At 39.8% G+C, this 15,537-nt stretch overlaps 1 protein-coding gene and 1 pseudogene across 6 annotated transcripts in view; one reads left to right on the top strand and one right to left on the bottom strand.

The window, feature by feature from the left end:
- CCDC191 (coiled-coil domain containing 191) overlaps positions 1-15,537 on the bottom strand; it is an 89,076-nt gene that overhangs the window by 7,911 nt on the left and 65,628 nt on the right. For 3 of the 6 annotated variants that reach the window (XM_027585265.2, XM_027585267.2, XM_027585269.2), the window contains 3 exons: positions 9,431-9,574; positions 5,059-5,211; positions 4,386-4,531 (listed from right to left, as the gene is read on the bottom strand). In XM_027585265.2, the coding sequence (XP_027441066.2) occupies positions 4,386-4,531; positions 5,059-5,211; positions 9,431-9,574 (443 nt within the window). Of the gene's footprint in view, positions 1-3,078; positions 3,206-4,385; positions 4,532-5,058; positions 5,212-9,430; positions 9,575-15,537 lie in introns of those variants that run through there. The other 3 variants (XM_027585266.2, XM_027585268.2, XM_027585270.2) reach the window with 3 other exon arrangements.
- On the top strand, positions 13,269-13,595 carry LOC113917484 (annotated as a pseudogene).

Below are 15,537 nucleotides of genomic sequence, written 5' to 3'. Positions count from 1 at the left end.
CGCTCTATGCCAACAAATTGGACAACCTAGAAGAAATGGATAAATTCCTAGAAACATATAACCTCCCAAAACTGAACCAGGAAGAAATAGAAAATTCGAACAGACCAGTTACCAACAATCAAATTGGATCAGTAACCACAAAACTCCCAACAAACGAAAGTCCAGGACCAGATGGCTTCACAAGTGAGTTTGACCAAACATTTAATTTTTTTTTTTTTACTTATTCGTTCGAGACACAGAGATACAGAGAGAGTGAGCATGAGCAGGGGGAGAAGCAGAGGGAGAGGGAGAAGCAGGCTCCCCGCCGAACAGGGAGCCTGACGTGGGCCTCAACCCCAGGACCCTGGGATCATGACCCGAGCCAAAGGCAGACGCCCAACCATCTGAGCCACCCAGGAGCCCTGACCAAACATTTAAAGAGGAGTTAAGATCTATTCTTCTCAATCTATTCCAAAAAGTAGTAGGAGGGGACGCCTGGGTGGCTCAGTTGGTTAAGCACCTACCTTCAGCTTGAGTCATGATCCTGGGGTCCTGGGATCAAGTCCTGCATCAGGCTTTTGCTCAACAGGGAGCCTGCTTCTCCCTGTCTGCCACTCCCCCTGCTGTGCTCTCTGACAAATAAATTAAAAAAAAAAAAGTAGAGGAAGGAAAGCTTCCAAATTCATTCTATATGAGGCCAGCATTACCCCAATACCAAAACCAGATAAACACACTATAAGAAAGTGGTGCCTGGGGGCTCAGTTGGTTAAGCATCTGACTCTTGATCTCAGGGTTGTGAGTTCAATCCCCACATTGGCCTTCAAGCTGGGCATGGAGCCAACTTAAAAAAAAAAAGGCACTACAAAAAAGAGACCTACAGGGCGCCTGGGTGGCTCAGTTGGTTAAGCGACTGCCTTTGGCTCAGGTCATGATCCTGGAGTCCCGGGATCGAGTCCCACATCGGGCTCCCTGCTCAGCAGGGAGTCTGCTTCTCCCTCTGACCCTCTTCCCTCTCGTGCTCTCTATCTCTCATTCTCTCTCTCTCAAATAAATAAAGTCTTTAAAAAAAACAAAAAAAACAAAAAAAACAAAAAGACCTACAGGCCAATATCTCTAATGAACACAGACACAAAAATCCTCAACAAAATACTAGTAAACCTAATCCAACAATACATTAAAAGAATCATTCACCACAATCAAGTGCGATTTATTCCTGGGATGCAAGGGTGGTTCAATATTCACAAATCAATGTGATACATCAACAAGAGAAATGATCATTTCAGTAGATGCAGAAAAAGCATTTGACAATGTACAACATCCATTCATGATAAAAACTCTCCACAAAGTAGGTTTAGAGGGAACATACCTCAACATAATAAAGGCCAGATACGAAGGAAAGAGAGAAAGAAAGAACAAAAGGCCATACATGAAAAACCCACAGCTAACATCATACTCAGTGGCGAAAGATGGAGAGCTTCCCCCCTTATCAGGAACAAGACAAGGATGCCCCACTCTCACCATTTTTATTCAACATAATACTGGAAGTCCTAGCCATAGCAATCAGACAAGAAAAAGAAATAAAAATCATCCAAATTGGTAAGGCAGAAGGTAAAACTTTCACTATTTGCAGATGGCATGATACTATAGAAAGCCCTAAAGACTCCACCAAAAAATTAGTAGAATAAATGAATTCATAAGGTTGCAGGATACAAATTCAATATACATAAGTCCATTGCATTTCTATACACCAGTAATGAATTAACAGAAAGAGAAATTAAGAAAACAGTTCCATTTACAAGTGCACCAAAAATAATAAAATCCCTAGGAATAACTTTAAGGAGGTGAAAGACTTTTGCTCTGAAAATTATAAAACATTGATGAAAGAAATGGAAGATGATGCAAACAAATGGAAAGATATCCCAAGCTCATAGATTGGGAGAACAGATATTGTTAAAATGTCCATACAACTCAGTTAATCTACAGATTTAATGCAATCCCTATCAGAATACCAATAGCATTTTTCACAGAACCAGAACAAATAATCCTAAATTGGTATGGAACCACAAAAAACTCCAAATAGTGAAAGCAGTCTTGAAGAAGAACAAAACTGGAGGTATCACAGTCCCAGATTTCAAGATATACTACAAAGCTGTGGTAATCAAAACAGAATGGCAAGAGCACAAAAAAAGACATGCTGATCAATGGACTAGAATAGAGAGCTCAGAAATAAACCCATGATTATATGGGCAATTAATTTTCAACAAAGGAGGTAAGAATATGCAATGGGAAAAGGACAGTCTGTTCAACAAATGTGTTGGGTAAACCAGACAGCTATATGCAAAAGAGAGAAACTGGACCACTTTCTTAGTACACCATACAGAAAAACTTAACATATTTAAAGACCTAAATGTGAGAATTAAAACCATGTAAATCCTAAAAGAGAGTATAGGCTGTAATTTCTTGGACATCAGCCATAGCAACATTTTTCTAGATAGGTTTCCTAAGGCAAGGGAAACAAAAGCAAAAATAAACTATTGGGACTGTATCAAAATAAAAAGCTTCTGCAAAGGAAACAATCAACAGAACAAAAAAAGACAGCCTACAAAATGGAGAAGCTATTTGCAAATGATATATCCAATGAGGGGTTAGTATCCAAAATATATAAAGAACTTACACAACTCAACACAAAAAAACAATCCAATTAAAAAATGGGCAGAAGACATGAAGACATATTTCTCCAGAGAAGACATACAGATGGCCAGCCAGCGCATGATAAGATGCTCAACATCACTCATCATCAGGGAAATGCAAATCAAAACCCTAAGAAATAACAAGTGTTGGCAAGGATGTGGAGAAAAAGGAACCCTTGTGTACTGTTGGTGGGAATGCAAACTGATGCAGCTGCTGTGGAGAACGATGGAGGTTCCTCAGAAAATTAAAAATGGAACTACCCTATGATCCAATAATTCCACTGGGTATTTACTCAAAGAATATAGAAACACGAATTTGAAAAAATATAAGCACCTCTATGTTTATTGCCCAGGCACCACCATTTGTTATTTGTGTACCTTGGGCAACCGACCTGCTTGTAGCTTCAGTGTGCTTGCCTGAAAATGAAATTCCTCACTCGGCCCCCTCCTCTCTGGCGTGTATGAAAGCCCTGTCAAGCTGTCCTGTGCCACATCGGGCAGCCGCCCCAGGGCGTCTCTCAGTCTGTACACAGCAGCTGAGAAACAGAAAGAAAGTAGAGGTGGGCAGACAGGATGTTTAACAACACTTAAACAATGACAGTAAACAAAAAGTAGCTCTTATTTGGGGGCTAAGCATGTGTCGAGTGAGGTATTGTGTTACCCTGTTTAGTCTTCTCAACAACGCCCTAAGATTGGTTCTGTTGTTATCCTCATTTTCCAAAAGAGGAATGGGGAGGCTCTGAAAGGTTATCTGTGCAGGGTCACACACAGACCCTGAGTCTCAAACTTCAACCTTCAAAGTGAAGCATTTATTCAAAGACAAGTCCTCTGAGTACCCTCACTCATTGCTTATTTTCTTCTAGATCAAATTAGAATCAACTTGCTTATCGTTTTCCCAGCCCGCAGATTTCAGTAACCTGTAAAGCAAGCAAGGGTGAGCAGGGTTTGCTGGTGGTGGCGACACCTTAGTGGCAAGAGAGGAACACTTTCATAAACACCAGACATTAGCACAGGCACATACACACAAATGAAAACACAGCAACCAAAAATTAATCTGGGTGTAGTGAGGAAGGGGTCCCTTCTCCACCTAAACTGCAGTCTTCCCGCCTCAGAGCTTGGAGGCATATGCCCACCACGTCATGCTCCATAAGCAATGACTACTGATCATCGAAACACAGATTGTTTGTTTACTTGCAAGGGGAAGTATGTAATGAAATTTAGAACATGTCTTTCCAAAATATTTAAAATTAGAAATCCAAGAAAAAAAACATTGACCTCAGTGGTGCTGACATGGGTGTCCACTTGACAGTAATTCATTAGGCTGTTTCTGTATGATTTAAGTACTTTTCTGTATTTGTGTTATATTTCACAATAAATGTTAACAACTGAACTTCAAAGATAAACCTGTATGACTAACAGACAGTACACTTTGCTCAGGTGTGATTCATGTATTTCTCATCTTTTTACCCTCTGGACAGCCCCTGTGAGGCAGGAAGGGCAGGCATCCTCCTCCCCCTTTTAAGATGGGGACCCTGGAGTTCCAGGGGTTTCCACGTAGTCAGTGCGTGAGCTGGGACTCTCCCCGCTGTCTGGTATATGTTTTACTACCCAGATCTCCCAGCCCCCACCTCATCTTTCAGCCATATTCTGGGCATAGAATATGCTGCGGAAGGGTTGTGAAGTCTGAGTGAGTTTCCTCAGAGATTGGAAACTCACCTGTCATGATGTTGCCCTGCAATCTCACGCTTGCTCTGGGAATCGGTCTTGGCCTCCCTGACCATGTTAAACCAGGCCCTGAATATCTTCTTCTGAAGAAGATGCACCCGCAGTTTTTGTACTTCTTCCTCCATATCAGTCAGGTACTGGGGATGAGGGCAGGAACAGAAGTGAGACAAACAATGTCGTAGACAAAGAATTAGAGCAAATAAACAGTACAAAAGAGAACTGCAACCAATACAAAAGAACAAAGGACACTGGGGGCATAAAGAGAAAAAGATAACATGGCAGCCAAGATAATATCCTCTGCAATGTATAAAAAAAAACAATGGAGCCAGAGGTGTGGAAACAGTTCTAAGCCTGAGGGGGTAGGTTTCTAACAAAATTACTTGAGCAATTATGGGACAAGAAACAAGAAATGAGTATAAAAACAAAAGCTAATGTAATGATACATTACAGTTTATGAACAGTTTATGGACACTGTGAAAAATGTTTTATACTAAGAAAGAAGTGATGTGACATTTTCATATTCATTTCAAAGCAAGGAACTGGATTGACTATTCTATATTGTTCTTGAAAAAACAATGGTTATGGACATCTGGATTGCATCTAATTTTCTTACATAGGATTGAGCAGAGACATATATTTAAAGCTTCCTTCTCTGTGGCCTTACCTGTTGCCAGCTCCGGATAACTCTCCTAAGCAATATTTGGCAATAGAGTTGATCGGCCCGGGCTGTGTTCCTAGCCAGGATTTCCTGACTATACTGGAACCAGGACAGCAGGCATTTTCTCTGTAGAGCCAAAGAGTGATGTTCTTCGGCCACCTGGACAATTTTTTAAATGAGAAAAGGAAATTATTCCTTATATGTTTAATCATTTAAGGAAATACACATCACCTTGGCAAATGATGCTATAAACTACACGTAGGCAGTTACAGAGGGAAAAATCTTAAGGGCATTCAGACTATGTCTTAAGAGCTCTGACTACTGACCCTATCTTATAGGGGTTTTAGATTCACATCATGCACAGCCTTTCAGCGCTGACTCCCCGAAGACCACAGCGACTGGCTGGTTATTAGGAAAATGGAATAAACCTCCAAAGCCATTATTCCACTTGTGTCAAGTTTTGAAGTGCGTGGCTGATGATATTCTCAGTTTGTTCTCCTGGAGCTTGGACAGCAACTCCATAATAAACCTCTCTATTATGTACTTAACCACCGTCTAATTGGGGAAATGCCAATACTTTCAATTAGTTTTATAGTATGAGCTGTCACCAGCATTGAAATTTAGACATTATCAATAAACCACAAAACCATTTGATAGGAAAACAACATGATGAATAATTAAATGTCTTACCAACTTAAAAGGGTCAGAGAGAGCATCATTCTATCAAAATAAACATGTAACTCAGAGTTTATGAGTTTTAAAAGGTAACTGTTATATTCTTTTAAGAGGCAGGAGGGAAAAACCCTTCTCTCTTAATCCTGTCCAATCACACATTTTTCTAAGCCTTGCCTAGCCAGCCAGCACCGTGAATGGGAATGATCCAAGTGAATCTCTTAACAGTCCAATTTATTGGCCAAAATGACCATCCAGGAGGTCACTGTGGCACCTGAGACCGCTGTCTGGCCTGACTCATCCCACCTGTGAGCCAAAAGGCACGGGGAGTCTCCTATGCTCCTTGCTCTTCGTCCTCTGGGAAAACAGAGAACCAGGAAGAAAAAGATTATCAGAAGGTCTCACAGAAGCTCGGAAAATGGTTTTTGGATTAAATATCCTATAGTACACATGAGTTTAAGGGAAAATGCTAAGTAACTCTTCCGAAAAAATGTTACAAACAAGGCAGGGACTATTTAACTGGACCTTTCTTTTTTCTTAATTTTTTTCTATCCCTTCCTGGAAGCCAACTCAGACGGGTAAAGAAGCTACCCGTTCCTTTTACCATCCTCCAGAACTTTTCCTTTTACTTCTTTTTATTTTTTAACTTTCAACTGGTGGTTGCCATCTACATAAACTCTCTGATCCTTATACAGTTTAACGGTGTGCCAGAACCGGGCCGCGTTCCTGGGCTATGTTCACAGGTGCTCGCTACACTTTAGCTTTGTAACCAGCGTGCTATGTGACTTTAAGCAAGTCAGTTCTCCTAAGGCTCAGTGCCCTTATTACAAATGGAAAGAGGTGGAGAGGACTGTTAATGTTCTAGAATTCTGTTATCTTGTTGTGATAGACTGAATAGTGGCCCCAAGGGATGGCCACGTCCTGATCCCTGGAACCTGTAAATATGCTACCTTAGGTGGTAAAAGGGATTTTGCAAATATGATTAAGTGAAGGATCGTAAAATGGGGAGATTATCCTGCATGATATGCAAGAGCCCTAAATGTAATCACAAGAATCCTTGTCAGAGGGAGGCGGGAGGGTCAGCATCAGTACGTGTGACCTGAAAGCAGAGAGCAGAGTGATTCGAGGAGGGAGCTGAGAGCAACAGGATGCAGGTGGCCACTGGAAGGTGAAAAAGGCACGGAAACAGACTCCACTCCCCTTGGAACCATGAGAAAGAATGTGCCCTGCTGACACTCTGACCTTGGCCCAGCAAGTCCAGTTTTAAGTTAATAAATGTGTTATTTTAAGCCACTAAGGTTGTGGTAATTTGTTGTAACAGCAATAGGAAGCTAATACACTTGTTATGAGCTAGAGAGGTGATTCCCAAAATGTGGTGCTCAGACCACTCAGAATCCCCTGAGCTACTTTTTTTTAAATTAATTAATTAATTAATTTGACAGAGAGAGATATAGTGAGAGAGGGAACACCAGCAGGGTAAGTGGGAGAGGGAGAAGCAGGCTTCCAGCAGAGCAGGGAGCCCGACGTGGGGCTCCATCCCAGGACCCTGGGATCATGACCTGAGCTGAAGGCAGACGCTCAACAACTGAGCCACCCAGGCGCCCCCCAACCCCCACCCCGGGCTACATATTAAAAATGCAGATTCCCTGACACACACCAGCCAACAACTCAGACCTACTGAGAATACCTGGAGGTGGGACTAGGAATGTGCATTTTTATAAGTTCTCCAGATGAACAGAAAACAGGTTTTATGAACAGAAAAACTTGGAAATGCTGGTTTCAGATCTGTTTTCCTGTTTTTATTTTAATTGGATTTTTCTGTACTTAAAGCCTATAGTTGTCATTTTGAGCTCAAACTCTTGTTTCTATTTTTATATTCTAATAAATAAATTGTAAAATTTTAATTTGGTTATTCCCCCATAGATACAATTTTGTTTCAGAATTTTATACCTTTTTTAAATTTTATTCAGTCAAATACTAGGACCAAAAAAGAAGAACTGATAGGAATATAAGAATGAATCTTTCCATTCCCTGCTTTTCCTTTGTATATTAATAAATGACCACCCCCCAAATATACAAAAGCCAGATAATACAAAACTAGAAGCATTGAGTTGAATAGCAAATGATCTTTGTAGTAGTGTACTGTAAGGAAAATTTCAATTCAAATTTCAAAAATTTTATTTCCAGATTCATTCACTCAGAAGACTAGAGAGTCAGCCCTCCCCTCTCATTATGAGGAAAAAGCCACAGCAAAATAGCAATGACCTGGGGCACAGATGGATCCTCTTGCCCTCAGGCCTGATCACCACAAATGGGCTTCCTCAGCTGGTTTGGAATACTCAGTAATTCCAGAACCATTGGTAAGGAGGCTGAGGACAAAAAATGAGGGACAGAGAAAAAACAATGGGAAGGGCATTTTGGGAAGGTAAAAAGAAAGTATGAAAAACAGGAAGACAACAAAGAATGAAGAACGAATAGGCAGGGAGCCTACGTCATGTTTCCAGAGGTATAATCTGCAGCATTACTCAATTTAGTGGGACTCTTACTCTATTTGGTTTTCATAACCCAAAATGCTAGTTTTACTTTTCAATATTAACCTGGCCAAATGTGTAAGTAAGAGTTGTCATACCTAGAATAGATTACTGTGCTTATTTTTATACAGAATTCTAAAAGTAACATTTCATCTATTTTGAGCTTCTGATCATTTAGTTTAGAATGCCCTGCCCTATGTACTGGGTAAGTTTGAAGTTTCATGTTATTTGATTTTATATATCTCCGTGTGGCAGAGTAGGTTATTGTTCCCTATAATAGGATTATATATCCCTACTCTTTGTATGTGATTTCATAATGCCTCCCAATGAAGTAGATGGAACCTTTTCCTTCCCTTAATGACCCTGAGTTTGGATCTGTGATTTGCTTTGGCCAATGAAATGTCAATGGACCTGATACAGGCAGAGGTATCGTATGGGTTTACATCATTGGGTTTAGTTGTTGCACTGTAGACATTTGCCAGGTGAAAAGCATGGCCCGAATTACTGCTGAAATCAGAAAGAGGCTGTGGAGAGACCTGAATGTAATCCACAGCTGGCCCATAGATGTGTAAGAAATAAATGCCTAAATTGTAAGCTGCTGATTTTTGAGGGCTGTTTGTTATGCTGCTTTATTGAAACAGAAACCTAATACTTTATGGTAATTATTTCCTTTTTATGAGAAACATGGCTAAAATTGAGAGACGCCTCTATTCATCTTACTTTGAAAGTCTTTAATAAAAAATCTACTCATTTTGTTCCCATCCTATCCAGTTATAGAAATCTTTCTCTGTCTTGGAAGACCAAATCTGAACTGTTATCCAAAACAAAGAAATACATACACACTCAATTAGCTTATATTTTTGGCTTTTAAATCACCAAACAACCCTCAAATCCTAATTGGATATTTATTTCATTTGAAAAGTCCATTTTGGGGCACCTGAGTGGCTCAGTCGTTAAGCATCTGCCTTCGGCTCAGGTCACGATCCCAAGGTCCTGGGATCGAACCTCACATCGGGCTCCAAGCTCGGCGGGGAACCTGCTTCTCCCTCTCATGCTCCCCCTGCTTGTGTTTCCCTTTCTTGTTGTCTCTCTCTCTGTCAAATAAATCAATAAAATCTTAAAAAAAAAAGAAAAGTCCATTTTGTAATTTTGGGAGGAAGTATGTGACACTATACCTGGATGTTTTGCTTGCTTTGCATTCTCAATCTCTTCCAAGGCTCCAGGCCTTTTTTTCTTAGCAACACCCTTTCATAATGTTCTTTGGCTACTGCTTCCAGCTGCTGGGTCCTCTTAATTCTCTTCTGCTTCTCTAGTTCTTTCTGGGAAAAATTAAAAAGTAAAAATGCTGAGGAGGGACCAAGATGGTGACATAGGAGGTCCTGGACTTCCCTCCTCCCTTGGATGCATTCAGTGTGTAACTACAAATGGAGCATCTCCCTCTGAAAGAAATCTAGAAACCAGCTGAGTGACTCTTCCCTATCAGGGAAATACCCACATCAAAGTGGGTAGGAAAGGCTGAAACACACTCTTGAGAGAAACCCCATCCTTAGCACAGCACCATACAATAGGGAGGGAATTCCCAATTCGGAGCTTCTCTCTGAGGAATGAAGGGTTTGGACTGCACATCTAGCACCTCCTCTTTTAAAACAACCACCCAGAGGATGGACCCCTAAAATGAATGGCTCTGAAAGCCACTGGGGCTTGTGTCCATGAGATACATAAAACGACAGGAAACAAAGAAGTGGTTCTCAATGGATGTGTGCGCACTCCCTATGGCTATCCCCCTAGGGCTCATCCCTGAGGGAGCAGACAAACATGCCCATCTCCCAGTCTCTCTGAAAGCGGTTTGACTGTATATTTTATAAGCTAATGCCTGAGGGTCCAGCTTCTTATTTAGTACACCTTTAGGGGTTGGCTGTGGTCCTCCCCAAAGGAAGTGCCCAATGGACCCTTCCCCTGCCTTCTCCCTCTAGCTCATTCCAGTGATAAAACCAAACCACAAGCATCTCTCTGGAAGGAGCTTGGACACAATCTGGTCACCCAACATTTATGATTACCACTTTAGGGATGGGACCCTGGTTTGCCTGGCTCTGAAAGCCAATGGCGCTTACATTCACAGGTCCTACAGGACTATAACAAAGAAGTAACTTTTAAATGGATGTAGGAGCACCCTTCTCCCCTTGTGGCTATATACCTGGGCTCAGTGCAGAGGGAGCAGGCAAAACACATCTCATAGTTTCTCCCTGGAAGGGGCTTAGTTACCTACATTCCCAGCTGCTGCCTGAGGGTACAGTTTTTAATCGGCTTGCATCTAGGTGCTGACTGAAATTCTCCCCTTTGGAACACTGGCAGGTGCTGGTACAGCTCAACTACTGGGAGCTAAGAACAAGGAAAGCAGATTGGATGATCACAAAGGTTTGAGAGACAACCAAGAACCTGGGCGAGGCTGACTGACAAGGTTTATCTCCCACATGAGACCACTCTGTAACGACTAGGAGAGGTGGCTGCTTTATCTAATATGCAGAAACCAACAGGAAGAGTCAAGAAAAATAGAGAAATGGGAATATCTTCCAAACAAAGGAACAAGATGAATCTCCAGAAACCAATCTTAATGGAATAAATGATTTACCCAATCGACAGTTCAAAACCATGATCATAAGGATGCTCACTGAGGTAAGGAGAGCAATGCATGAACAAAGACAGGATTTCACCAAAGACATACAAAAAAAAAAAAAACAAAAAAAAAAACAAAAAACACAACCCCAAACATAAATTATATAGCTGAAGAATACAGTAACTGAACTGAAACATTCAATAAAGGGGTTCAACAGCAGACTATATCAGGCAGAAGAAAGGATCAGCCAACTTAAAGACAGAGCAGAGAATTCATCCAATTAGGGAAAAAAGAATGAAGATAGCATAAGGGACTGATGGGACACCATCAAGAGTACAAATATATGCATTATAGGGGTTGCAGAGGAAAGGAAGGGGCAGAAAGCTTACTCAAAGAAATACTGGCTGAAAACTTCCCACACTTGGGGAAAGAAACAGACATCCACATCGAAGAAGCCCAAAGAATACCAAACAAAATGAATCTAAAGAGGCACACACAAAGACAATTAAACTGTCAAAAGTTAAAGACAAGGAGAGAATCATAAAAGCAGCAAGAAAAAAGCAACTTGTTACATATAAGGGCACTTCCATAGGACAATCAACAAGTTTTTCAGTAGAAACCTTGCAGGCCAGAGGGAGTGGGATGATATATTCAAAATGCTAGAAGAAAAAGCCTGCCAAACAAGAATACTCTACCCAGCAAAGATGTCCTTCACAATTGAAGGAGAGATAAAAGGATTTTCCAGACAAACCAAAGCTAAATGAATTCATTAACACTAGACCAGCCTTATGTCATACCCAACCCTGAAAAGGACTAATTCAAGGGGCACCTGGGTGGCTCAGTCAGTTAGGTGTCTGACTCTTGATTTTGCTGACTCTTGGTTTTGTCGACTCTTGGTGTCCAACTCTTGGTTTTGCCTCAGGTAATGATCTCAGAGTCCTGAGATCCAGCCCTACAATGGGCTCTCTGCTCATCAGGAGTCCGCTTCCCCACCTCCTCTCTTTCTGCCCTACTCCCCACTAGTGCACTCTAATAAATAAATAAATCTTTTAAAAATAAAAGGGCTTCAAGTTGAAGTAAAGGATACTAGTAACATAAAAACATGAAACTATAAAACTCACTGGTAAAGGTGTATATATAAATAGTTTAATTGAGAATAATATGGTGATGGTGGTAGGTGAATCTCTTATAATTCTAGCATAAAGGTTAAAAGACAAGGGGCGCCTGGGTGGCTCAGTCGTTAAGCGTCTGCCTTCGGCTCAGGTCATGATCCCCGCGTCCTGGGATCGAGCCCCACATCGGGCTCCCTGCTCGGCGGGAAGCCTGCTTCTCTCTCTCCCACTCCCCCTGCTTGTGTTCCCTCTCTCGCTGTGTCTCTCTCTGTCAAATAAATAAATAAAAAAAAATCTTAAAAAAAAAAAAAGGTTAAAAGACAAAAGTATTAAAAATAACTATAATAATAATTTGTTAATGGATGCACACTATAAAAGATGTAAATTGTGGGGCACCTGGGTGCTGCAGTCAGTTGAGCATCTGACTCTTGGTTTTGGCTCAGGTCGTGATCTCAGGGTTGTGAGATCAAGTCCCACGTTGGGCTCCACATTAGCACAGAGTCTGCTTCAGATTCTCTCTCCCTCCCTCTGCCCCTCCCACTCATGGTCTCTCTCTAAAATAAATAAATAAATCTTAAAAAAAAAGATGTAAATTGTGAAATCAAACACAAACTGTGGGAGCAGGAGTATAAAAATGTAGAGGTTTTGTATACATTTGAAGTTATCAGCTTAAAACAGACTGTTAAAACTACAAGATGCCCTATGTAAGCCTCATGGTAACCACAAAGCATAAACCTACAGTAAATAAGCAAAAAAGGGTTAAGAGAAAGGAATCAAAGCATAACACTACAGAGAATTATTAAATCACAAAGAAAGCAAGACAGGAAGAAAGGAATATAGGAACTACAAAAGAGCTAGAAAACAGCAAAATGGCAATAAGTCCACGCCTATTAATTATTTTAAATGTACACAGACTACATTCTCCAATGAAAAGCCATACAGTGGCTGAATACAGGCCATTCAGTCCTGAAAAAAAACCAGGACCCAACCTGCTGCCTATGAGCAGCTCATTTCAACTTTAAGGACACACAGAGACTGAAAGTGAAGAGATGGAAAAAAGATATTCCATGCAAATGGAAGCCAAAAGACAGCAGGAGTAGCTAGCCTTACATCAGACAAAGTAGACATTAAGCCAAAAACTGTAAGGAGATAAAAAAAAAAGGTCATTATATCATGATAAAAGGGTCAATTCATCAAGAGGATATAACAATTATAAATATTTATACGCCGGTCTTCCTCCATGGTTCCCTTGGCTCCACCCCTCCTTCCTGTGGTGCTCAATGGGTCATGGTCAAGCCTCAAATGAGGTAGATCAAGATCAAAACCGGCATGGTGAAGCGATTGGTCAAAGAAAAAATTATGCATGAAAAAGAAGCAAAACAGTAAGAAGAAAGATTTAAAAAAATGAAAGCTGAAGATGGTGAAAATTGTCCAATTAAAAAGCAGGCAGAGATCCTACAAGAGTCCTGGATAATGATCCCAGATTGCCAGCACAGGTTGGAAGCCACATGTACTGATCTTTTGCAGTTAGTAGAGAGTGGAAAAGACTTGCAAGAAGCTGAGGAATATAAGGAAGCATGTTTAGTACTGGATTCAGTGAAGTTAGAAGCCTGAAGTTTTCTGTAGAGGGTGTTTTTTGCTTTAAATCTTGGGATCCATTCCACAATTATTTTTGACCACTGCTGTGTGTTCAAGTAGTATGAGAATGTGCTTTTTACTCAGTTGCACATATTTTTCTTTGCCTAATTTATCAAATGAGTTCATCTAATAAAAAAAAATTATGCACCCAATTTTGAATCACCTAAATACATAAAGCTAATACTAACATTCTCAGGGGAGATCTAGACAGCAATACAATAATAGTAGGAAACCTAAATAACCCACTTTAAACAATGGATAGATCACACTGACAGAAAATCACTATGGAAACATTGGACTTAAATTATATGTTAGACCAGATGGACCTAACTGACATATACAGAACATTTCATTCAGCAACAGCAGAATATGCATTTTTCTCAAGTGTACATAGAACATTCTCCAGGATGGATCATATGTTATATGCCACAAAACAAATCTTAATAAATTGAAAAAAACTGATATCATATCAAGCATCTTTTTCAACCATGGTGTTATGAAATTAAAAATCAATTACAAGAGGAAAACTGGAAAACACACAAATACGTGGAGATTAAACAGCATGCTTACAAACAACCAATGAGTCAAAGAGGAAATCAAAACGGGAATCAAAAAACATCCAGGCAAAGGAAAATGGAAACAAAATATACCAAAACTTATGAGATGCAGCAAAAGCAGTTTTAAGAGGGAAGTTTATAGCAGTAAACACTTACATTAGAAAAAATGAAAGATCTCAAACAGCCTAACTATACATCTCAACATACTAGAAAAAGAAACTATGCCCAAAGTTAGCAAAAGGAATGAAATAAAGATCAGTGCAGAAATAAATGAAATAGAGACTAGAAGAACAATAGAAAGGATTAAAAAAAAAACCAAAAACCTAAGAGCTGTCTTTTTTAAAAGATAAAATAGACAAACCTGTGGCTAGACTAAGAAAAAAAGAGACAAATAAAATCGGAAATGAAAGAGAAAACACAGAAATAGTAAGGATTGTAACAAACTACTATGAACAATTATATACCAACAACTTAAATAACCTACAAATGGATAAATTCCTAAAAACATACAACTTTTACTAAGACTGAATCATGAAGAATTAGAAAATCTGAACAGACCGATTACTAGTAAAGAGACGGAATAAGTAATCATAATCCTTCCAACAAAGAAAAGTCCAAGAACAGATGGCTTCACTGGTAAATTCTACCAAATATTTCAATCAATACCAATCCTTCTTAAACTCTTCCAAAAAATATAAGAGAAGGGAACACTTCCTAAATCATTTTACAAGGCCAGTATTACCCTGATGCCAAAGCCAGACAAGGACACAAGAAAAGAAAATTATAGGCCAGTATCCCTAATGAACATAAATGCAAAAAATCTCAACAAAATATCAGCAAATCAAACAGTACATTAAAAGGATCATACACTATGATCAAGTGGGATTTATTCCAGGGATGTAGGGATGGTTCAACATCCACAAATCACTTACTGTGATACTCCCATGTTACAAAATGAAGGATAAAAATCTCAATAGACGCAGAAAAAGTATCTGACACAATTCAACATCCTTTCATGATAAAACCTCTCCACAAATTGGGTATAGAAGGAACGTATCTCAACATAATAAAGACCATACTTGCGAAGCTCACAGCTAATATCACACTCAACATTGAAAAATTTTCCTCTAATATTATGAACAAGACAAGGATGGCCCACCAATTTTATTCAAATAGTGTTGGAAGTGTCAGAGTAATTAGGCAAGAAAAAGAAATAAAGACATCCAAATTAGAAAGGAAGAAGTAAAATTGTCTCTCTCTGCAGATGACATGATATTATATATCAAAAACCCTAAAGACTCCACTAGAAACTGTTAGAATAAACGAATTTAGTACAACTGCAGTATACAAAATCAATTGCA

Source organism: Zalophus californianus, chromosome 1 (genome assembly GCF_009762305.2).
Source record: "Zalophus californianus isolate mZalCal1 chromosome 1, mZalCal1.pri.v2, whole genome shotgun sequence".
NCBI lineage: Eukaryota > Metazoa > Chordata > Mammalia > Carnivora > Otariidae > Zalophus > Zalophus californianus.
The sequence above is the reverse complement of the archived record's forward strand: the minus strand, read 5'-3'. Positions and strand labels throughout refer to the sequence as shown.